Source organism: Megalobrama amblycephala, linkage group LG10 (genome assembly GCF_018812025.1).
Source record: "Megalobrama amblycephala isolate DHTTF-2021 linkage group LG10, ASM1881202v1, whole genome shotgun sequence".
NCBI classification, from domain to species: domain Eukaryota; kingdom Metazoa; phylum Chordata; class Actinopteri; order Cypriniformes; family Xenocyprididae; genus Megalobrama; species Megalobrama amblycephala.
Window position 1 is genome coordinate 8852334 of NC_063053.1, and position 25775 is coordinate 8878108.

General features: G+C 37.7%; 2 protein-coding genes across 8 annotated transcripts in view; both read right to left on the minus strand.

Annotated features, from left to right (window-relative positions):
• klc1a (kinesin light chain 1a) overlaps positions 1–18017 on the minus strand; it is a 47325-nt gene extending 29308 nt beyond the window's left edge. For 5 of the 7 annotated variants that reach the window (XM_048204358.1, XM_048204360.1, XM_048204356.1 and 2 more), the window contains exons 1-6: positions 17630–18015; positions 6229–6505; positions 6056–6121; positions 3441–3605; positions 3270–3348; positions 448–673 (exon numbers count right to left, since the gene is read on the minus strand). In XM_048204358.1, the coding sequence (XP_048060315.1) occupies positions 448–673; positions 3270–3348; positions 3441–3605; positions 6056–6121; positions 6229–6504 (812 nt within the window). In that variant the 5' untranslated portion in view covers position 6505; positions 17630–18015. Of the gene's footprint in view, positions 1–447; positions 674–3269; positions 3349–3440; positions 3606–6055; positions 6122–6228; positions 6506–9094; positions 9395–17629 lie in introns of those variants that run through there. The other 2 variants (XM_048204357.1, XM_048204363.1) reach the window with 2 other exon arrangements.
• A 2299-nt stretch (positions 18018–20316) lies between these two features.
• LOC125276659 (cytochrome c oxidase assembly factor 8) lies at positions 20317–25775 on the minus strand. The gene is made up of 5 exons (XM_048204370.1): positions 25408–25775; positions 25048–25245; positions 23989–24052; positions 20577–20667; positions 20317–20448 (listed from the first exon to the last, which is right to left on the minus strand). The coding sequence occupies exons 1-5, from the start codon at positions 25546–25548 to the stop codon at positions 20343–20345; spliced, it is 600 nt and encodes a 199-aa protein (XP_048060327.1). The 5' UTR covers positions 25549–25775; the 3' UTR covers positions 20317–20342.

A 25775-nucleotide genomic window follows, 5' to 3' on the forward strand; every position in this document is an offset into this window, starting at 1 on the left:
GTTTTTGGAATGTGTCTCATGATCACCAATTATTTGATCGACAACAGTAAAAACACTAATACTGTGAAATATTATTACAATTTACAATAAATGTTTCTATTTATATATATATATTAAAGTATAATTCATTCCTGTGATGGCAAAGCTGAATTTTCAGCATCATTCCTCCAGATGAAGTCTGTCACATGATCCTTCAGAAATCATTCTAAGATGTGATTTGCTGCTCAAGAAACATTTTTAATTATTATCAGTGTTGAAAGCATTGTTGTGCTGTTTAATATTTTTGTGGAAACCATGATGCATTAAAAAAAAAAAATTATTAAGCCCAAGCTTTTGAATGCTGGTGTACATAAATGAACATGACCAACATGCTTAAAATTGTACAGTAAAGTCTGCTGAGTGGACAGTAAACCAATATATATTTCATAGCTAAAGTTCTTTGCTGACCTGTAAACGAGGGCGAGAATGTTCAGCATGGTGGCTACATCGGGATGATCGTGTCCAGATGTTTTCTCTAGATCCTCCAGAGCCTGTTTGCAGAGAGGAACAGCCACCTCATACCTGCCCTGTGAGGCGTACTGGATCACCAGGTTGTGGAGGGTTCGGAGACGAGCGGGGATCTCATAACCGCCCTGCTGCGCTGCTGCCACTGCACTGCTGTGAGGAGGCTGGACTGGGAAAAAAAAAAAAAAATCATAGTCTATGGCTATGTTTCAATACCTAGTTGATGCCTACATAGACATCATTTGTAAGCATAACAAAACCAAAACAAACAGTGTGCCTTCAAAAGGCACATTTGCTGCATCCGAAATCGCCTACTGTCTGAGTAGGTACTACATTTAAATTTGAATTTATTTTGAAACCATTAAAAAAAGTATGTTCTATATAGTAGGGGTTAAAGGGATAGTTCACCCAAAAATGAAAATTATCCCAAGATTTACTCACCCTCAAGCCATCGTAGGTGTATATGACTATCTTCTTTTAGACGAACACAATCAGAGATATATTTAAAAATATCCTTGCTCCTCGAAGCTTTATAATGGTTTTTGTAAGAAAAATATCCATATTTAAAACTTTATTAATTCAAATAACTAGCTTCTGGCGGACGACCGTACGCACACTGCTCAAGTTGACTTGTGCAAAATCATGGGATAATTTTCATTTTTGGGTGAACAATCCCTTTAAACAACTTCAGATTTTTTTTTAAAGTCGCCATTTACACGATTAAAGTCGAGTCGACGTTGACTAGTCGCTGATGACGTCATTTATGAACAAATAAGCCTGAACCTCAAGCTGTGACTCAAATGCATATGATAATAAAATCGATTAATAATTTAAATACTTTTAATCTTGAGCCTCAGCTTAAATTTGTTGAGAACCACTAAACTATTGGAATAAGTCTCTTACAGTGGCATTAAAAAGTATGTGAACCCCTTGCAGAATCTGTGAAAATGAGAATTATTTTAATAAAATAAGAGGGATAATAAAAAATGCACGTTATTTTTTGTTTAGTACGGTCCTGAGTAAGATATTTTACATAAAAGATGTTTGCATTTAGTTCACAAGACAAAACAATAGCTGAATTTATTAAAATAACCCCATTCATAAGTATGTGAACCATTGATTCTCAATACTGTGTGTGGTTACCTGATGACCTACGACTGTTTTTATGTTTTGTGATGGTTGTTCATGAGTCTCTTGTTTGTCCTGAGCAGTTAAACTGAGCTCTGTTCTTCAGAAAATTCCTCCAGCTCCTGCAGATTCATCAGTTTTCAAGCATTTTTGCATATTTGAACCCTTTCCAGCAGTGGCTGTTTGATTTTGAGATTCATCTTTTCACACTGAGGACAATTGAGGGACTCAAACTCAACTATTAAAAAAGGTTCAAACATTCACTGATGCTCCGGAAGGAAACACGATGCATTAGGAGCCGAGGGGTGAAAACTTTTGAATTCAAATATCAAGGTAAATTGTACTTAAATTTTTCTGCCGGGAAACATGCAAGTATCTTCTGTTGGTTCTGAAGGGCAGTACTAAATGAAAAACAATGATATTTAAACAAAATAAGAAAAACATCTTCATCCTGTTCAAAAGTTTTCTTTAATAAATTCAGCTATCGTTTTGTCTTGTGAACTAAATGCAAACATCTTTTATGTAAAATATCTTACTCAGGACAGTACTAAACAAAAAATGACATGCATTTTTTATTATCCCTCTTATTTTATTAAAATAATTCTCATTTTCACAGATTCTGCAAGGGGTTCACATACTTTTTCATGCCACTGTATGTGGTCGTTAACATGCTGTCCATGTGGGGTGTTCAGTCACTTTCAGAAGCTGCCAATGTAAATGGTAGCAGACAGTTCACTAGGTTTTTCCTGGAACAAAGCCCATTTTGTTTGAATTAAGATGGTCAATTAGCACAAGTCAACATGTAGCTTTCCAATAAAAGTAAAAAAAATATGAACTGAGACCCCAGAGAGAACTTCTTACTATAGGCACAGGATCTAAGAGCGCATATTTCCTGATTAGAAACTTGCCTCATACTTAAAAAGACCAAAACAAACTTTAAATTTGCCAGCTCAAATACGTGGCAGAGCAAAATGACAGTGAAAGGATTCCATTCCCGGTACTTCAGGAATGAGGGGAAGAGATTAATGCGATCTTTCTTAGAGCAGATTAATGTCGGTTCCTTTGAAAAACTCTGCTGGAGATCATTTGCTGCAGGGATGCATCACTGACAGTCACACAGCCTTCTGGCATTCATGTGTCAGAATCAGGGCTAATCTGAGCACGGCAGTGTCTGCCTGCGACATATGATGCTTTAAACTCCTGTGCACTGTTGCGCTTTCTGCCACAACACGACTGGGGCTGCCCTTTGATCCTCCTCCACAGTCAATGAGGCAATTATCAGGCAGGAGAACAGAGAATGTGGAGGGGCGGAAAGAAAATGCAAGACGGGAAACTGTTTAGCAGAAAATATGAGAAGGAAGAACTGCGGTTCTTTTCTTTTCCCCCAACAATACCTTGTTCCTTTTAAGTCCTCCATAATTTACACTTTTTACATTTTTATTTTGAGCTTGTAAACAAATATGATTTTTTTGTATCTTAATTTTCATATTCTGGTTGTACCGTGGTACAGTGATGTATCAGATGGAATGGATGTATCAGATGTTTTAGAGGAGGTAAGTTTACATTTTGAATTCGACTACCTTCTCTGTACCCTGTGCTTTGCCAAGTCAGAAGCTTAGTGCTACCGGGGTACTTACTGCCAGGACCCGGCTCATCCTGCTCATCTGGAAAAAGATCATCCAGTGTCTCCCTACTGGAATCAGAGTCCTTATCATCCTGATGAGAGTGAGATGGAAAGAGGTGGAGGGTGAGACCAAAAATAGAAAGACAGAGATAAAGGCTCTGTGGTAAATAAGATCAAGTCTCACTGATGGGCTGAGGTCCTGGTCATATTTCTTGAGCTGATTCATAAACTCCAGATGTTTCTTCTCCTCCTCCAGCTGGGCCACACTCTGCTCACTCTTCTGCAGCCGCTGCTGGGTCCCTGCCAGCTCATCCCTCAGCCACTGGTTCTCCTGACACAGCCTCCGCACCTGGAGAACAGGAAAAAGCTGCTTCAGGGCATTTTCACACTAGAGCTTTTAAACTAATTTGTGGAAGCAAACAGCAACATTGACAGCGCACATTTTGTCAGCAGCCTTGGTTCAGGAAGTAGTTTTTTCCTTTAATTTCCCCATAGTCCCCATAACTACTAAAGCAACCAGCTCAGAAGTAAATAACATTATAACTTGTGATTATAAGACAAATATAACCTTTAGATTGGACATATTTTATGGACAGGTCACTTACAATTAAGATTTCGGTTGTTCAAGTAAATCATCATTTAATGACCTATACAGTTACGTTGTAAAATATACAGTAAAATGCAGGGTTTTGAAATAAAATGTAGGGTATTGAAATTGCGTGGTCGCGTTTTACTTTCGCTTTCAATTTTGCGATTGCACGTACTCTGTTAATAGGGAGCGGCAGTGCTGAGCATGAATTCTACAAGATAAGACATTTGTCGGACGCTTTTAGGCTCTGTTGTGCAACGAATCCTCCGCCATGGTCTTGTCAGTCATCTCGTCACGTGATCAGAGAACTCTGATTCCTGCTGCATTATGTACAACTAGTGTTGTTTTTGGCAGCCTGTTTTAATTTTAGTTTTAGTCTAGTCTTTGTGTCAAGCTGTCATTTTAGTTTTTATTAGTTTTAGTCATGTTCATACTCTTTTTAGTCTAGTCAAGTTTCAGTCGACTAAAAGTCTGAGCATTTTAGTCTTATTTTAGTCAGATTTATCCATGACTATTTTAGTCAACGAAAACTGATGACATTTTAGTCTAATTTTATTCAATGAAAATTTTATTTTAGTCTCTTTTTAGTAATGCAATTCTATTTAAGACAGTCAATATAGCATAGTACCTAGTAGTATAGACGAAACTAAAATTTTCTTTTAGCCAAACCCATTTTAAACAAGGTTATCTTATTATATTGTTTCCTACATTATATAGATAATACCTTATAATGCCTTGAGATGTCTCTTATCCCTTTTAAACCCGAAGGCTTTTTTAGAGTTGTTGTTTTTTTTTTTATGAGCGACAAACACAAAAGTAAAGACTCATAACTCCAAAACTGTAGCAAGGAGAGTCAAAAGATAGGTATCATTTGATAGAATACTTTTAAATGATTTAGAAAATATAAATTACATTACATTTGGACATTTTCATGCTGAAAAACTGCTGATAAAAGGCAATTTTGCGATTATATATATATATATATATATATATATATATATTTCTATGATCTGTGCATTTTTCATTAAGTTATGAGCATGTGAAATCTTCATATTTCCCTACATATCGGTCCCTTTCTCTATGTCAGAGGAAGTGACGTTGACGGCGTCTGTGCAGTGCGACCCGATGCAGCCCCTGAAGTGAGACACAGGAAACAGAAATACTGCAAAATAATAATAATAACGCGACTAAAATAACGTTATAACATTTCGTCTCGTCTCGGTTAATGAAAATGAAGAGATATTTTAGCATAGTTTTTATTTTGTAAATCACATTTAGTCTTGTTTTTATTCGTCAACAATATTGTATTATACATTTAATTATTGTCATCGTCACATGACCAGCATTTACGTTGCATCTCGTCTCGTCTTCGTCACGTGATAAAGGTTCGTTGACGACGATATTTAGTCATAATTTTCGTTGACGAAAGCAACACTGTGTACAACTCTGCAGCTCGTGTTGGATGAACTGGATGGGATTGAAGCAACCATCATCCAACTGAATTAAATGGTTTATATATGTATAAAAAAAGTAAAACAACAGTGGAAGCATAATGTAAAAATAGCGGTGGCATATTCTATCCTAATTTCACCCTCACTCTCCGTCATGGCAATATCGCGAGACAGCTTTTCACCTCGACGAGAAATCGTAAGATCTCGTGGCACAAGATCTCGTCACACCCCTACTTGTCACAGTTTTTTTTTTTTACCATAATTTAACAGGATATTTTTACTTTTTATGATATTTCTTGGCAATTGTGGGTAATTTAGTCATTTAGTCATCGACAATAAAACAATTTTTCAAAAATTAGACTAAAATCACATCGACTTATTGATGTTTACTTCATGAACCTGACCGTACGCTCTCTATTGATTTGTTCTTAAGATATACACAAGTGCCATTATGTGTGTGGGCCAAAACCATAAGTCAAAATGTTAAGTGAACCATGGTTCCAATTTTTGGTACCTTCTCTTCCTGAGTGGTTACCTATCTGAAGTGGTAAACTGTTGTTAGTACTCACATTGATGAAATAAACATACTACAATTTGAAGCCAAATAATACAATGTGAAATATATCAAATGGGAGCAGTGGGATGGAATTAAATTTACATTTGGACTTTGCAATCAAACCAAGTCTGTGTGCCTGTACACCAATGAACCTGAGAGCAGAGTTTAATTTTTGATGTGGCGCAGTGTGCGTGTGTATGTACCTGTGCTCGAAGCTTCTGTTTCTCTGCCTCCACTGCGCTCAGGTGCCCTGACAGAGCCATCATCACCTGCGCCGATTGATAAAAGAAAGACAGAGAGCAGTCATGGTGTTACAAAGGCTACAAGCAAAACATTCACTCTTTCATCCCACTTTGGAAGCATTTCCACACTTCACCTGTGCTTCGCTAAGGCCCAGCTCCAGCATTTCCATGGAGCGTTGGATCATGGCTGTCTTCTCCTCAACAGCACGACCCTCCTGGCTTTGTTTGAGGCAGCGCAAGGTCCCCATCAGCCCCTCCAGGATGGCCTGATGTTCTGCACGGAGCGCCTCCAGCCCCTGCATGACCTCCCGTGTCCGACATAGCAGCTCGTCTTGGGACAGCTTCTCGCCGGGGTCCCCCTGCCCCTCTGTCTCCTTCACACACACCACGCTCGACATGTCCTCACGCATCCTACACAGAGATACACAATACAAGAATGAGAACAGAAGTCTAGGAACATTTCCTGTTAAGATGAATGTAGTGTGCGTGTAAAATTGAAATGAAATGAAGACAACGAAGACAATTCAATGAGAGTCGTCTCCTTGTTCTTGTGCCTTGAAACCCTAAACAAATAATTCAAGTCACTGTAAAAGTGAAACGGCGAAAAAAAAAAAAATCCACAAACATTCCAACATCTCTAGGCAGAAGAATGAATTCCCTACCAACTCCCATAAAACACCATGGGAACTGGACCCAATATGCACTGTAGTAGAGGTTACATGCAAACTGAACCATATATCTCCTCAAACTCTGAGTTTTATTTGCTTTTAATCCAAATTCACCTTCTGTCACTGAGACAAACTTCTACATTGCCTTCAACAACTTATGTAACAGGACTAGGAACCTATAGAACCGCTTGAGTGCAGTAAATCTGCTTAGACCACTTGCAAAGCTTTAAACAATGACCGTTTCACTTAACAGTATTCGAGTTGAGGCAATGGACATCACCGAGAGCAAAATGTTAACTCAGATTTAACCAAATTAGTTGAGATGGACTACATAGATAACTAGATTTTTTACGAGAGTGGTGCTGGTCTGGCCAAAACACGCTGCCACAATGCTATGGTGCTCTAGATGGTTGACAGGGCATTACTATGCGGTTGCTATGGTATTCCAAGTCATTTTTAGCATACTGCTCAGTACCATTTTACTGACCCACCCCAAGTCTCTATGATATTCTCTAGATATGGCTCAGATCCTTTCTTCAATGTAATATTCTTCTATGGGATTTTTTAAGTCATTTTAAAGCTGAAAGTATGCTTTCCTTGTCTGTCAACCCCAAAGTAAACTTCAGTTTTGATGTGAATGCATAGCGTATGTGTACAGCTGAATGCACAGCCTTTAAAAGTATATGCCATTTGATTTTCAAATACAGGCACTCAAAACATACGCACTAGAAAGTTTCATCCTTGTTCAGTGTCTGCACTATTTCTTTCCAGAAGTTATAACCAATAAAAATGGTCATGCTGACATATGCAAGTGATTTGAGCACTCAAAAAAAAAAAAAAAAAATAATAATAATAATAAAAAAAGGGCCACTAGGTAGTGTGCACATGGCGAATGCATTTACGGTCAATAGAGTGTACATTGAAAGGCTTGTGCTGTGTAGGGCTGTCAAAATGGCTAATAAACTAAATTCGAATTTTATACTTAAAGGTCCCGTTCTTCGTGATCCCATGTTTCAAACTTTAGTTAGTGTGTAATGTTGTTGTTAGAGTATAAATAAAATCTGTAAAATTTTAAAGCTCAAAGTTCAATGCCAAGCGAGATATTTTATTTAACAGAAGTCGCCTACATCGAACGGCCAGTTTGGACTACATCCCCCTACTTCCTTCTTTAATGACGTCACTAAAACAGTTTTTTGACTAACCTCCGCCCACAGGAATACACAAGAGTTGCGTTTGTAGAGTGTGTTTGTCGCCATGTCGTCGAAACGCTGTTATTTTCATCCCGCAGTCCAATCACCGGGTCTGATTCCGGCTCAAATTGATAGGGTAAAATTAAAGACATGTTTACAATAACACTGAGCGCGTGCATCTCCATGTTATAGTAAGAGGCGTGACCTTTCCGGGCAAGGTTCGCTAAGCTGCTGTCGAATCACAACACAGGAACCGCTGGCACAATCAGAACTCGTTACGTATTTCTGAAGGAGGGACTTCATAGAACAAGGAAGTCATCAGCCCGTTTTTATGACAGTGGAAACAGCGGTATACAGATAAGTAAATTATGTGAAAAATACTGTGTTTTTTTACACGCGAAACATGAACACGTTATATTGCACACTATAAACACAATCAAAGCTTCAAAAAACCACGAAAAACGGGACCTTTAAATAAAATATTACTAAAATTAGAATCATGGCCCAATGTCAGGCCATCGTTGACCATCATCATCAGCCTAGTTTTTGCTGTATGTTCCTAACCGACTAATCGGACCACCCGTCGGCAGCTTTCAGCCGATTTCGCGTGTTAAGGCCACCGGTGAGATAGATCACTCTGATTGGCTGTTCAGCTTAGCGAGCCAGTACACAAGAAGAAAAACAGAAGTGACGAAAACAAGTGAATGACACAATCGTTGATTTGTTTACGGTATTTCCGCAGTCCTAACTTTTTCTGTTACCCTTTTTGAATTACAAATAGAGACTACTGCCACCTGCTGGCATGGAGAGTTCTTTGATGTTGGTAACAGCAGACATCTCAACAAACCACATAATTTGAGGTATAATTCAAGTTTGTAGCACAAACAGTGCAAGGATGAGTTACACACAATGTTTAATACTTAAGAATAAGGGTTTGTTCAAATCACTAATCTTAAGTAGGAGCCTTAGCAAACACAACTAACACAAAATTCTAAAATAAAATTAAAGACAAAAAGTAAGTTCACTCAGAGGTGCAATAACAACGCAGACCTTCTCCAAGAATTTGAGAGGCTCCTCACTCTTCCCAGCCTGGCACAAGGACACAAAGCAGCTGTCTTTATTGTTGCCAAGACACAACTCACCTGGTAAGGCAGATCACAGTTGCTAAGAGAGTGGGTGAGGCACGTTAACGCAAGTGCACTGGGAGCTGTGAAAACCAAAAGAGCAAAAGAGAACCTGAGATTGTTGCCCTTTCAAACGCAATACATCCAGACTACAGCGAAGATGTTGGGAAAACCCATTCATTAGAAATAAACACGTCTCCTCAGATTTCTTTTCTCTTCTGAAAACAACCGTACATTCTCCTCCCTGCAATGCTGATGTAAAGAGGAGGTGGGTCTACGTGCCGCTTCTGAGCTTCGGGCCTGTGCTGTATATACTCCTGTGGGAGGGGAAATAGGAAGTGAGACGGCAGAGATTCATGTGACCCATAAAGCTGCTCGTCGTCTGGCATGTGACAACCATTGGGCAGGAAACACCAATGCATGATGGGAATTAAAGTACTGATGAATTTGCAGCACAGACTGTTTACAACAGACTAATCTCACAGTTTTCTTCCAGTGGGGACAAACTACTGAGACTCTCGAACCCCTGATATAACAATATTAGATATTTCATTACTCACATTAACAAACATTATTACATTTTGGGTATTATGAATATATAATAAGACTTTATAAATATTACATTTCAGGGTGTTAATTAAATTATTAGTGTTTGTAAAGACTGTGATTGTTAGAATTACATGGTAAATGTAATTAAATATAAAAACAGGAGAAATGAGAATATGCAATATCAACTAAAAAATATCCAACACTGGCATATAACTGATGTAGTCGAAATGGTATCATGCATCCCTACTTTTCAGAGTGGAAAAAAACAACTTTAATCTAATTTAACCAACTTTTCACCCATGTATTATTTCCGTTAGGACAGATTAATTTAACCTAAGATGACTTCTTATATTTCTGTTTACATGCAAAAACCGACAAATAAACCTAGACACTCTCCTTGTTTTGGTCCTATTCTCCATGATTATGATTTGTGTTTTCAGATGCATTAAAGTACAAAAGGTAGCAGAAAGACAGAGGAAGGGCACTGGAAAGGCAAGCAATGCACAACAGAGATGGAGATGCAAATTTCATGCTGCTGTTTAAAGTGCAAATGTGCGTTTCAGTGCTTTGTGCTGGTGTTACGCAATCCCTGTTCTTCAAAGCACACCAAATATACACATAACTATATATCATAAGGTAACGGATCATCTTATCGGTTTTCAGTAATGCTAACGGCACATAATGGACACAAAGAGGACCGGCAAAGTTGATAAGAGAAGAAAGGAGGCAGAGATTCAAGAAGTTCCTCTTGCTTTCATCTAAAAAGAAAACCAAGAGAAGTACAAAAACATCTGCAACTCTGGCTTCAGGGAAAAAGCAAATTTGAAGAACACTTTTGAAGTTTGCAGGATAAGGCCACATATCTCAGGTGTATTAATTGGAAGAGTTTTTATTTAAATTAGTATTTAGTTATTAGGAACCAACACAGCCCCATTTTCAGGGTTCAATTACCTTTTAATTAACACTATAAGAGAAATGTGTTGCTTTTAAATCATATTACACCAGATGCCATCATTATTACAATGATTAATTTTTTTTAATTAAACCACTGACACAGTGGCTGAAAATTAGATAACCCTTTAAAATAATAGATTAACTGTGATTTTTTATTTTAAAGGTCCCGTTTTTCGTGTTTTTTGAAGCTTTGATTGTGTTTATAGTGTGCAATATAACATGTGTTCATGTTTCGCGTGTAAAAAAACACAGTATTTTTCACATAATTTACTTATCTGTATACCGCTGTTTCCACTGTCATAAAAACGGGCTGATGACTTCCTTGTTCTATGAAGTCCCTCCTTCAGAAATACGTAACGAGTTCTGATTGTGCCAGCGGTTCCTGTGTTGTGATTCGACAGCAGTTTAGCGCTCCTTGCCCGGAAAGGTCACGCCACTTACTATAACATGGAGATGCACGCGCTCAGTGTTATTGTAAACATGTCTTTAATTTTACCCTATCAATTTGAGCCGGAATCAGACCCGGTGATTGGACTGCGGGATGAAAATAACAGCGTTTCGACGACATGGCGACAAACACACTCTACAAACGCAACTCTTGTGTATTCCTGTGGGCGGAGGTTAGTCAAAAAACTGTTTTAGTGACGTCATTAAAGAAGGAAGTAGAGGGATGTAGTCCAAACTGGCCGTTCGATGTAGGCGACTTCTGTTAAATAAAATATCTTGCTTGGCATTGAACTTTGAGCTTTAAAATTTTACAGATTTTATTTATACTCTAACAACAACATTACACACTAACTAAAGTTTGAAACATGGGATCACGAAGAACGGACCTTTAACACTCAATTATAATATTTATTATGATGCAGGACAGACCTTGAAGCAGAGAAATGAAAGTTTAGTTCAGACAGCCAGTTAAAATCTGGCAGCAAACGTGTGAAAATCTGACTCAAATCCGTTTAGTAGTTTGTTGTCTGAATGTTCAGCAAAAAAATTAAATCCATTAAAAATCGGATTTTTGAAAATAAGTCTCAACAGTCAGATGGGACTTAAAGTAGGTTGTTGTTGTTGTTTTTTGGGGGGGGGGGGGGGGGGTCATTCAAGACTGAACGGGTTACGGCATATAAACACTGTGATAATCAGTGAAATAGTGAATGTTTATGTTGTCTCATGTGCATCAGTTGTTCAGCACCAGGCAAGATGTCATAATAGACATGAGCAGAGGGAAAATTTCCAGTTTTCCCAAAAACAAATGTGCAGTGTGAACAAATCCTAACAGTATGAGATGATATGAGAACAGTTAAATAAAACACGCTGCAGGCCTGCACACCTCCTACTCACTTACAAATGATCATGATTAGTCCTTTATTACTCAATGTGGAGAGGTTGAGAAAGAGAACGCTAGAGATGCAGTAATAAAAAGAGGAAGCTGAGGTTTGAAAGCAGAGAGCTGAAGAGATTGAGCAGGTTGTGTGAGAGGCTCATTACTCAGAGCTGTTAAGCCGATAGAACTACTATAGCATGACTCACAACCCTGTCCATCGGGGGAAAACTCTCCTGTGACCTCAAGAGGAAGGGGGGAAGGGGTCGAACCAAACGCCTGAAACTATAACAACATCCACGCTGTCGAGTCACAGGAAGAGATATTGCTGACATTACAGGAAGGCCACACACCAAGGAAGAAAAACAGGACAGAGATTAAAGGAATAGTTCACCCAAAAATGATTTACTCATTCAACACCTCCTCTTTGACATTTCTTCTTTTGTAAAACACAAAATGGCAATTATATATAGAAAGTTGCAATAATTATTTTTTAAAATTATTAAGAAAATCCTCGTCATTATAACAATGTTAATTTCAATATTAACATTAATATTAAAAATAGTACGTTTTGTCTCTTAGAAATGCACATTTGACAGTATCTTGATTTGGGATGTGGACATACATGTATTTTAATGAACAAAAAGAGTAAAATCCGTAAATATCTGTAAAAAATTAAGGCTGCCCCTAATAGTCGAATAAACGTTAGTTGAGGGTTAGTCAACCAAAATTTTGTTAGTCGGTTAGTCTCAGGAAAAAAAACCTTGTGGCGTAGTCACACAGTCCATGTGGGACAAATAGTTAACGGCGGGTCCTTGTGGTAATTACAGTATGTCAGGCAGGGAATCCAAATGTTCGCCTAACATCTAATGACCTCAAATATGGCCTATCATTTGAAACACGCAAGTAGCAACTTCACATGGCTGCTTGCTCTAATGTTAACGTAGATAAATGTGCGCTATTAAAGTGTGGAAGTTGAAGTATTAGTGCATTTTACCACATGACATGGAGACGCCAGAGTGATCACTTGCATTTTTTTAAAAAAATACTCCTTAATTTTTGGCCATACAGGTACATAATTTCTCTCTAAAAGGCGCTACTATCCTGCAGAGATGGCGAGTCAGCATCGTCAACTTCATCTTTGCAGCCGACATTGACTCAAAAAGCATTATAGTTTATTAATAAATAATTAAAAGGTCTCCTTGCTACTTTTTTTCCCACGACACATGAATTATCATTATTTTTGCCGGTGCTTTGCAGGCTTATTACGCCTATATATATATATATATATATATATATATATATATATATATATATATATATATATATATATATATATATATATATATATATATATATATATAATGCTCATTATGGTTTAGGCTAGTATTCTCCTCAGTGTATATTTAAGTAATTAAATGTGTGATTAGTCGACTAATGGCTTAAATGAAGTCGACTAGAAAAATCTTTAGTTGGAGGCAGCCCTATAAAAAAAAAAAATGCAAACCTAATTTTTATAAATTAAAATTTAAATATTCTGACTGCATGAGTTAGAACTCTACTCTTATAAAATTAACTGTTGTTTCGTCCATAGTATCATACATTTGTAGATCATGATAACCACAGGTAAAGCTAAGCATAGCCACATTATGGTAAAAATATGTGGTATTTGTTATGAAAAACAGTAGCCTAAAGACATTTAGTATAAATTCTAATGCACAAAAACTGATATATCTTAACAAAAATACAGTAATTATATTCCTTACTCCTTTAATACATTTAATGTATACATTAAAGGTGCCATCGAACGTTTTTTTTACAAGATGTAATATAAGTCTAAGGTGTCCCCTGAATGTGTCTGTGAAGTTTTAGCTCAAAATACCCCATAGATTTTTTTTTAACTGCCTATTTTGGGGCATAATTAGAAATGCGCCGATTCATGCTGCGGCCCCTTTAAATGTTCGCGCTCTCCGCCCCCGGAGCTCGTGCTTGCCTTAAATAGTGCATAAACAAAGTTTACACAGCTAATATAACCCTCAAAATGGATCTTTACAAAGTGTTCGTCATGCATACTGCATGCATGTGTCGGATTATGTGAGTATTGTATTTATTTGGATGTTTACATTTGATTCTGAATGAATTTGAGGTTTTGCTCCGTGGCTAAAGCTAACATTACACACTGTTGGAGAGATTTATAAAGAATGAAGTTGTGTTTATGCATTATACAGACTGCAAGTGTTTAAAAATAGCTGTGTTTTAAATAGCGACGGCTCTGTCTCCGTGAATACAGTAAGAAACAATGGTAACTTTAACCACATTTAACGGTACATTAGCAACATGCTAACGAAACATTTAGAAAGACAATTTACAAATATCAGTAAAAATATCATGTTATCATGGATCATGTCAGTTATTATTGCTCCATCTGCCATTTTTCGCTGTTGTCCTTGCTTGCTTACCTAGTCTGATGATTCAGCTGTGCACAGATCCAGACGTTAATACTGGCTGCCCTTGTGTAATGCCTCAATCATGGGCTGGCATATGCAAATATTGGAGGCGTACACCCCGACTGTTACGTAACAGTCTGTGTTATGTTGAGATTCGCCTGTTCTTCGGAGGTCTTTTAAACAAATGAGATTTATATAAGAAGGAGGAAACAATGGAGTTTGAGACTCACTGTATGTCATTTCCATGTACTGAACTCTTGTTATTTAACTATGCCAAGATAAATTCAATTTTTGATTCTAGGGCACCTTTAATAATATATAATATTCCATTCTACCGATATAAAATTTTATATGAATGTCCCACATTTCCGGCACAATACCATGGTTACGATTTGTGTTAATGAGTAAATCCATAGTAAATGTTGGCGATTTGTGGATTGAAAAGCCTTCCGTTTCATTGTTGCTCGATGTTTTTCCTGTTTTGCACGTCAGGGTTGTTGAGAATGTCAGCGCTGCTTCATCTTGCGAATTTAAATCAGGAGACATTTGATTTGTTTATATGGGAGAACTCTGAACCGAACTCGAAGGCGTGATTGAGACGTTCAGCAAGTGAGTAGCTCTGTTTCATTCTGCTTTTGGCACATTTGCCTTTTTTTCTCATACACAAAAGAAATGGCAGCACAGATCAGTATGACAGTCTGCAACACACATGCACAGCATTATTTGCATAGTACATAAACACTTATCAAACTTTTATCATTTTATTGAGGAAGATTATATTGCAATAATTATCGTTATCACCCGCCCCCAAATTTTTATTATGTTGAAAAGAGTTGTGCTGAGTTATATTTTTTGGGGGGGGGGACCGTCATACGTCTTTTCACAACTGTTTGATAAATAAAGTTCAAAAGAACAGCATTAATGTGAAATATAAGTCTTTTGTAACATAGATGTTTTTACTGTCACTTTTTATCAATTTAATGTGTCCTTGCTAAATTAAAGTATTGATTTAAAAAAAAAAAATGAAGAATCTTAATGACCCCAAATTTTTGAAAGGTAGTGTATATTCATTATTCATTATGATGACCAAGTCTCAATCTACAGGATGACATTGTTTGCGAGAGGTATCATTAACACTGAGGCTGGTGTCTGTGTCCTTGATCGCCTTGTTTCGCCTTGGGCTTGAGACTCAGACCACCATGAGAAACTGCAGTGTGGTGCTTCATTTTAATGAACTCTGCAAAACAGTGTGATTGCTCTGACACTTCAGTCCAACCCACTCAGCTTCAGACGCCACCACCTCTGACTTCTATGTGTGAATGCTAGAGCACAGTGTTACACTAAAGCTTTGCCTTCTTTCTGTGTTATTTTGGGAAGCATCTTGATGTCTGTTTTTAACTATCAGCTGTGCATGCATAAAGAAGAAGAGAAACAGTGTTAGCAGAAACAATGAATCAAGAAAACATTGTTGTGATGTTAAACCTACAAAATCAAAAACAAACCTAGTGTGATATCCCATACAACAAGACACTGACACATTTCCATCACACAAGTCACATCCCACAGTTCAATTCAGATGAACACGTTCAGTATAATCAAACGGAGGCATGTTGCTGCAGCACAAGTGTATGAGTGGCCATAAATTGTGCTTGTGTTCCTGTGTGGAGCCAAATTTATAACTGTCCCATTGATTCCCCAGAGAACCAGCCACCTTCTCATTGAGAAGCCACTGCGGCGGAGCCCGAGCTCGCAGCTGGCCGCACATTCAAACCGCTTCGAGACTGCATCTCCTTCACTAAAATACAAATGCTTTCACTGAGCAAAGACGGACGGTATGTCAACTGAGCAGAGCAAGCCATCTGAATACTAAGTAAAAAAGATCCACGTCACGCAACAAGATCAAGCATCTTGCTCAGCTGATTCCAAGCTGTAATCGTCATGAAATTGGTTCTTTTTAGTAAATGTTTGTGTTGCAGGTCAACATATCAAGGAGTGAGACAAGGATTATGTGTTTAATTAAATTAAATGCATTTAAACAATTAAAACTAAATCCTTGCAGTACACAATTTCACTTGATACTATTCATCACTCAACTGGTCTAACAAGCTCCCAAAGTCTCCATCATCTGAGACCAGCAGAACCAGTTCAATAATACGTTATTATAGAATTATGCAGTTCTTAATAGAGAAGAACTGATATATATAGTCACATGATCCTTCAGAAATCATTTTAATATGCTGCTTTTGTGAACAATTATTATTGGTGCTCAATTATTAACAAAGGTTATTATTATCGATGTTGAAAACAGTTGTGCTGCTTAATATTATGTGCGAACTGCGATGCATTATTTAAACAATTTTTTTAATAAAAAGTTAAAATATAAATAAAAAGTCTTTTCAATCACTTTTGATCAATTTCATGCATCTTTGCATCTTATATATATATATATATATATATATATATATATATATATATATATATATATATATATATATATAAAATCTTTAATTTTTAATGCGAAATGTTTCTTGAGCAGCAATTCAGCATATTAGAATGATTTCTGAAGGATCATGTGACACTAAAGACGAGTAATGATGCTGAAAATTCAGCTTTGCATCACAATGATATTTTACAATGAATTAATTCATTTTAAATTGCCATATTTCTCAATATTACTGTTTTTTCATATGCACTCTACTTAGTGGTGCAGTGATTTTAAACTTCTTCAGCACTGATTTTCTGTATGGATTAGGGATCAATGGTCCTCAATGCTGAAAGACACCAGCACTGAAACTTATGATATGAATCAGGTATATTCAATAAGGGAGATATGCAAAATGTGGAGTGCAGGATTGAGCACCACTGCTTTAACAGACATCATGGACAGCTCTCTGGAGCAGTGACTAACAATGAATTAACACTGATCTATTTCTGGTTTAATATTGATCTAATAACACTGATCTTCTGGATGGTTTAGAGCTGTATCATAGACAGCTATCTGGTGCAGTGACTAACACTCACTCTTCTGCTGCATGTCATGGCCTGGCTGGGCTTTTGCCTTCTCTTACACACTCTGTTACTTAATATCACACATCTGACTCTCAATATCATACCTCTGAGCAGCCATCCGCCCTGTTTACCAGGTTTAATAAAGTGATAACGATCTCTAAGTCGTTTAAAGGCGATGTAAACACTCATTTGACAGGTAGACTGACACTCCCAGAAAGCCTCGGTCGGGAGATGAGCGCGTGAGTTAGCTCGTTAGCATAATGAACATCTTACCGTTCAGCGGGACATCCAGATCACCCACAACCGTAACAGGGTTTGTTCCTCCGTGTCCCACCACGAAACTCAAGTAAATATAACACTCCGCAGCTTGATTGAGAGGGTTTGGGACTGGAATAGGGTAGCCGGACCAGTTGTGTGTCCTCCTCTCCAGTCTTCCGGAGCTCCAAGGGGGAAGTTCCTGCCACTGGCAGTACGAATCCTCCAGCACGAGCTCAAATCACAGTGGCGCAGAAACAACAGATTATTAATCACATAGTCATAATATGTGAAGCGGTGTTTGCGAAAACAGTCGGATCTCAGCTCAGACGCATCTGTCTGGAGCTGTACGGAGTGAAAATGGCGTTGTGTTTCTCCCGGCAGGTTCACTCCTCCTCATTATGATGTCATCTGAAGATAAAAGGAGAGCGATTTTTTTTTTTTTTTTGGACAATTTACTCTTGAATATTTTGAAAAGGAATGTGAAATTATTGATATTAGCTGTTAATATTACTTTTTATTTCGTACATTTCTTTAGTAGGCATATTTGCCAAATCAAACCATGTTCCGAGTATAACAAAGATTTAGTTTATTTAAAGGATTAGTTCACTTTCAAATTAAAATTTCCTGATAATTTACTCACCCCCATGTCATACAAGATGTTCATGTCTTTCTTTTCTCAGTCGAAAAGAAATTAAGGTTTTTGATGAAAACATTCCAAGATTATTCTCCTCATAGTGGACTTCAATGGCCTCCAAACAGTTGAAGGTCAAAATTACAGTTTCATTGCATCTTCAAAGCGTTCAACGCAATCCCAGACGAGGAATAAGGGTCTTATCTAGAGAAACCGTCGCTCATTTTCTAAAAAAAAATTAAAAAATATATACGTTTTAACCATAAATGTCCATCTTGAACTAGCTCTCTTCTTCTCTATAAGAATTGCGGCAGTGTAGACACTGCTAAGTGTATTACTGCCCTCCACAGGTCAAAGTTTGAACTAATTGTTATATACTTGCAGTAGCATATTGTATATGACAATTTAGTTCAAACTTTGACCACAGGAGGGCAGTAATACACTTAGCAGTGTCTACACTGCTGGAATTCAAATATAGAAGAAGAAGAGAGCTAGTTCAAGATTAGCATTTATGGTTAAAATGTTTAAGAAAATTTTTTTTAGAAAATGAGCGACGGTTTCACTAGATAAGACCCTTATTACTCATCTGGGATCACGTAGACCACTTTGAAGCTGCAATGTTGAATTTTGCCCTTAAACCGTTTGGAGGCCATTGAAGTCCACTATACGGAGAAAAATCCTGGAATGTTTTTATCAAAAACCTCAATTTCTTTTCAACTGAAGAAAGAAAGTCATGAACATCTTGGATGACATGGGGGTGAGTAAATTATCAGGAAATTTTAATTTGAAAGTGAACTAATCCTTTAAGCTATATTAATATGAATCGTCAGATTAACAATTTATTATTAGCCAGTGGCTAAATAACATTTGATATTTAGTTGCATAGTGTGAAATTTAACTTAGTCGCATATAGGAGTGATTTAAGCTGCTCAGCAATAATGAGTTGAGTAATATCGCTACCAGTTTAAATTAATAAGACGTTAATACTGAATATCTTGCGATTCAGAGAGAAACTTGTCTGTAGTTTATTTATTTCTTCCCTGCCAATGAAAAAACAATATCAGAATAAGCTAATTCATCAAGCTTTGCGTGTCACCAAGCAACGTACAGAAAGAAAGCCGGTCTGAAACACCATAAAAGAGCGGAACGGAGTTCCAGAGATTTCTCCGCCTCTGCTCAAAGCATTTGATATTCCCTCCGCTCTTGTTCCACTCCTGGTTTATATCAGACCCACCCCCACGAGAAACTCTTATTTAAAATTTTATGAATTATTAGCCTATAACTTCATCTGCATTTTGTACCTTAATATGGCAATTAATTAATTGTATGGTCCGTGTTATATATTTATTATTTGACTGTGATTCATTCAAAATAATTTACAACTACAAAGAAGCAAATAATTTAGATTTTAATTTAATGCAATATCATTTGTTTTAATATCACTTTTTTATTCTGAACATTTTACAATACAATTTTCCAAAGCCATGTTTGATTACCAAAGACAAGCTTTAACTCTATCAATGTTTTAACTTTAAAAATATGTTATAATTACTTAAAAGGATAGTTCACCGAAAAAATGACTCGCTTGTTGTATTCCTTCAACTCGCTTTGGATAAAAGCGTCTGCCAACTGAATAAATGTAAATGTAAAAAAAATTAAAATTCACCCTCCTGCCGTTCCAAATCTGTATTTCACAGAATAGCTTCTTATAGCTTCTTTTCCACAGAAGAAAGGAAGTCGTAGAGTTTTGGAATGACATCAGGGTAAGTATTTTCACATTAGATAAGGCTGCTATAGATTTGGCTTTCTATAAATACAGCTGCCACACAAGAGCGCATCTTTCCTCTTCACATGTGTAGCTACAGTAACGTGTTAATATTCAGAATTTGGTGAGAAGTCTCAGATTATAAAAACTGCTTCTCTCTATTGAAAATTGAGAATAGAAAGTCAATCTCATATATACGCTTATACAAGACAAACATTTTCAGAATTTCACAACAGTTCCAGATTTTGATGCAATGTTTGGTCTAAACTTTCACATTCTACATAGAGACAACACCATAGAGAGCAGTGGCTGATTTAGTCTTTATTTGCATTTCATGTAGTTTTGCCTTTCTCTCGTCCAGTCAGTGTTCTCCATGTGTTCTGTAGAGCTACTCTCGCCATCAGAAGTGTAATGGTGAAGTTCCGTCTGTACCATTCCCTGAAACACAAAAGGTTTGTAAGTAACCCTGTTATAACAGTCAGAAAAATCTATTTTTTAATGAAACAGTTTGAGCTTTTAGACAAAAGAGAGCAGGTTTTAAAATTATAAAAGTATTTGAATCTCACCTGTTATAACTGGCATGCCTTGTAATGTTTTTGTCCAAGAAGTGTTTGTAGAATACTGCCATTTCTTCACTACTTAAATTCCTTTTCCTTCCTAGAACCATAATGACACACAAGCACATATCAATTAGCAGCGCCAAAACATGTCCCCTACAAATGTAATATTCAATTACCAGGACAATCAGTATGAGTCTCTTAAACATTAACATTTGGTTATATCCTTGTCAGTTAGTGTAATAAATATACTGTAGGTCAGGGGTGCAAAACTCAGTTCCTGGAGGGCCACAGCCCTGCAAAGTTTAGCTTCAACCCTAATTAAACACACCTGATCCAGTTAATCAAGTCCTTCAGGCTTATTTGTAAACTACAGCAGCATCCAAAATGGCATACTTCCCTACTACACTGAACAAAATTATAAACACAACACTTTTGTTTTTGCCCCCAAAAACAAGGCCTATTTCTCTCAAATATTGTTCACAAATCTGTCTAAATCTGTGTTAGTGAGCACTTCTTTGCCAAGATAATCCATCCACCTCACAGGTGTGGCATATCAAGATGCTTAGACAGCATGATTATTGCACAGGTGTGCCACTGTGCCTTAGGCTGGCCACAATAAAAGGCCACTCTAAAATGTGCAGTTTTGTCACACAGCACAATGCCAAAGATGTCGCAAGTTTTGAGGGAGCGTGCAATTGGCATGCTGACTGCAGGAATGTCCACCAGAGCTGTTGCCTGTAAATTGAATGTTCATTTCTCTACCATAAGCCGTCTCTAAAGGCGTTTCAGAGAATTTGGCAGTACATCCAACCAGACTCACAACCGCAGACCACGTGTAACCACACCAGCCCAGGACCTCCACATCCAGCATCTTCACCTCCAAGATCGTCTGAGACCAGCCACCCGGACAGCTGCTGCAACAATCGGTTTGCATAACCAAAGAATTCCTGCGCAAACTGTCAGAAACCGTCTCAGGGAAGCTCATCTGCATGCTCGTCGTCCTCATCGGGGTCTCGACCTGACTGCAGTTCGTCGCCGTAACCGACTTGAGTGGGCAAATGCTCACATTTGATGGTGTCTGGCACTTTGGACAGGTGTTCTGTTCATGGATGAATCCCAGTTTTCACTGTACAGGGCAGATGGCAGACAGTGTGTATGGCGTTGTGTGGGCGAGCGGTTTGCTGATGTCAACGTTGTGGATCGAGTGGCCCATGGTGGTGGGGTTATGGTATGGGCAGGCGTATATTATGGACAACGAACACAGGTGCATTTTATTGATGGCATTTTGAATGCACAGAGATACCGTGACGAGATCCTGAGGCCCACTGTTGTGCCATTCATCCACGACCATTACCTCATGTTGCAGCATGATAATGCACGGCCCCGTGTTGCAAGGATCTGTACACAATTCCTGGAGGCTGAAAACATCCAAGTTCTTGCATGGCCAGCATACTCACCAGACATGTCACCCATTGAGCATGTTTGGGATGCTCTGGATCAGCGTATACCACAGCGTGTTCCAGTTCCTGCCAATATCCAGCAACTTCGCACAGCCATTGAAGAGGAGTGGAACAACATTCCACAGGCCACAATCAACAACCTGATCAACTCTATGCGAAGGAGATGTGATGCACTGCATGAGGCAAATGGTGGTCACACCAGATACTGACTGGTTTTCGGACCCCCCCAATACAGTAAAACTGCACATTTTAGAGTGGCCTTTTATTGTGGCCAGCCTAAGGCACACCTGTGCAATAATCATGCTGTCTAATCAGCATCTTGATATGCCACACCTGTGAGGTGGATGGATTATCTCAGCAAAGGAGAAGTGCTCACTAACACAGATTTAGACAGATTTGTGAACAATATTTCAGAGAAATAGGCCTTTGTGTACATAGAAAAAGTCTTAGATCTTTGAGTTCAGCTCATGAAAAATGGGGGCAAAAACAAAAGTGTTGTTTACAATTTTGTTCAGTGTACATAGTAGCGGAAACACAGTATGTGACAAGGGTAATATGTCCGAATTCACAGCACTCATAAGAGTAGGAAAAAGTACTCGGATGACCTACTTCTTCCTGCAAGATTCTAAATTGTGCATATGATGGATACTTTACTATCCAATGAATAATAAGAGCATGTCTGGTTGCGTTGCTTCACTGCCATTCACAAATCCTCTCCTGTGGCCTCATGGGACAGTAAAGTATCCATCATATGCATACTTTAGAATCTAACAGGAGAGGATTTGTGAATGGCATTGAAGCGACACAACTGACGCTAGTAGGTCACATGACAACATGGCGAATGTAGTACGCCTGGATTATATTCACAATACACAAACTCAAACAACAGGTATAGAACATACTTTTTAGCATTGCTTATTCAAAATAAGTACCTACTCAAAAAAAAAAGTAGTAATCTGATATATACTTACTATATAGTAGACTAAAAACAGTATGTAACAAGAGTAGTATGTCTGAATTCACTGTACTCATAAAAGAGTAGGCAAAAAGTACCCAGATGACTTACTACAGATTCTGAAGTGTGCATATGATGGACATTTTAATATCCCATGAGGCCACGGAAGAGGATTTGTGACTGGCAGTGAAGTGACAACCAGAGATGCTCTTATTATTGGGCGATTCGAGGGTCTATGGCTCTACCATCGGAGAAAGGATAACGGCTAACTTGGATCACGTGTACCTTGATAACCAATCACATTACAGCCTTGATGTCATTGAATTTTGTTCAGAGTTGTGCGACAGTCAACCACTGTTTAGAGATATCATAAAAATAAATGAGAATTGCTGTAAACTGACTTATACCTGTTGCGTAATTGACTGTGACCTCTTATGAAACAGCATTTTTTTTTGGTGTAAACTCTAAAAATAGATCAATCCAAAACGAATGTTTAATAGCAAACATGTTGAAGATTAGCCAATGGGCTGTCGATTCATTAAATGAGCTATTTCCACACAAAAGGTGTTTATTCAGTGTACTGAAGCCTCTCCATTAACATCCATTCAAAAAAAAAAAAAAAAAAAAAAAAAAAGACCTCTTGTCTCCTTCTCTGTGTAGTGCAGCATTAGCAGGCATTACACTTTTATCATCCAAGGTTGCAGGCTTGCCTTCAAGTGGCTTTGACGCAACTGATGCTGTTAGGTCACATGATAATGACAGCATGGCGAATGTAGTACGTCCTGATTACATTCATAGTATATAGAACATACTTTTTTTTTTTAGAGGTCGCAAAGTAATTACTTCAAAATAACTACCTACTCAGAGAGTATGTGATTTCGGATGCAGCCTACAGGTATGCGTGTTGGAGAAGGATTGGAACTAAATTCTGCAGGGCTGTGGTCCTTCAGGAACTGAGTTTTGCACCCCTGCTGTAGGTAGTGTACATATTTAGACTGCTCACCATCATCATCTCTTTCCGACAACCCTTTTGCCGCCAATTGAAGTCGTATATATTCTTCTTTTTCCTGTTAGATAAATTAAAAAATTAGTCAATATTAAAGGGTTAGTTCACCAAAAAAATTAAAATAATGTCATTAATTACTCACCCTCATGTCGTTCTACACCCATAAGACCTTCGTTCATCTTCAGAACTCAAATTAAGATATTGTTGATGAAATCCGATGGCTCAGTGAAGCCTCTATAGAAAGCAAAGCCATTCAAACTCTCATAAAGGTCCTAAAAACATATTTAAATCAGTTTATGTGAGTACGTTGGTTCTATCTTAAAATTATAAAGCGATAAGAATACTTTTTGTGCGCCAAAAAACCAAAATTACGAATTTTCAACAATATCTAAATGGGCCAAAAACATTCAAAACACTGCTTCGGAGCTTTACGAATCGAATCAGTGAATCGGAGACAAAGTCAAGTGATTTCAGCAGTTTAGCTGTTTGATATATCCAAATCACTAATTCGATACAAAAGATTCATAAAGCTCAGAATACAGATATTGTTGAAAATTCGTTTTTTTTTTGTTGTTTTTGGCGCACAAAAAGTATTCTTATTGCTTTATAATATTAAGGCAGAACCACTGTACTCACATGAACTGATTTAAATATGTTTTTAGAACCTTTATGGACGTTGAGAGTTTGAATGTCATTGCTCCCTATGCAGGCCTCGCTGAGCCATCGGATTTCATCAACAATATCTTAATTTGTGTTCTGAAGATGAACGAAGGTCTTACAGGTGTAGAACAACATGAGGGTGAGTAATAAATGACATTATTTTCATTTTGGGGTGAACTAACTCTTTAAGTAGTCAAAAAAGACCACTCTAGTCTAGAAATAGAAAGGATATTTTGCAAGAATCTTTAGGAACACAAAACTGCCCCCTAGCGGTAAAGGAAGAACTTCATGGAGGATCTCAATAGTTACAGTAACTACTCCATAAACATATTAAATTCGTTTCCTGCAACAAACTGTGAGGTTTTAAAGCTTGCATCATACATCTGTGGTTCACACCTTGCTAAATGTGAAGTTCTGGTTGGTCCAGAACTCGTGGTTCCAATCCTCAGTCTCCTGTCTCAGATGCCTCAACTTCCTTTCCAGTGGTGTCTCATTCTCTGGGATGTGATAAATGATCGGCCTCAGGTTTGACAGTCTATCTGGCGGACCGATCCAGTCATATTTTGATGATGCTGCTGGACTGAATCCAGACCTCTACATAAAAACGTAATCTAGATTAGAACAAGTCAGCATGATGGGAAACTTCAAAAAAATAAATAATAATAATAATAATACGTGCAACGAGTGCATTTGAACTATGTGCAGATGAACAGTTGCAATGCTGTTAATTTGACATAAAGGTAGTAAATGACAAACCTCTGTTTGTTTGGCATGTTTTGGTGGTTGGCTTGTGCTTTGTCGATGACCTCGACAGGGGCTCCTTAATAACGCAGGAGCATGTGTGTAACACGGACGCAAAGACCTAAATAATAAACAATTAAATGTTCTTACATTCATCTTTGATTAAAATAATCCCTCGACCTAGACGAAAAAATAATAATAAGTGCGATTTCTCCACTGGACTCCGTACAGCATGCATCTATCAGTACATTTTTAACATGGTGGATGACTTTAAAATAAAAGTCCTTTACATCACTCATGCATTAGAGAGGATATATAATCGTTTTCCGAGGAAAAAAGAAAACCGTAACATATCACATTCTGGAGAGAGTCCACTGTGTTTT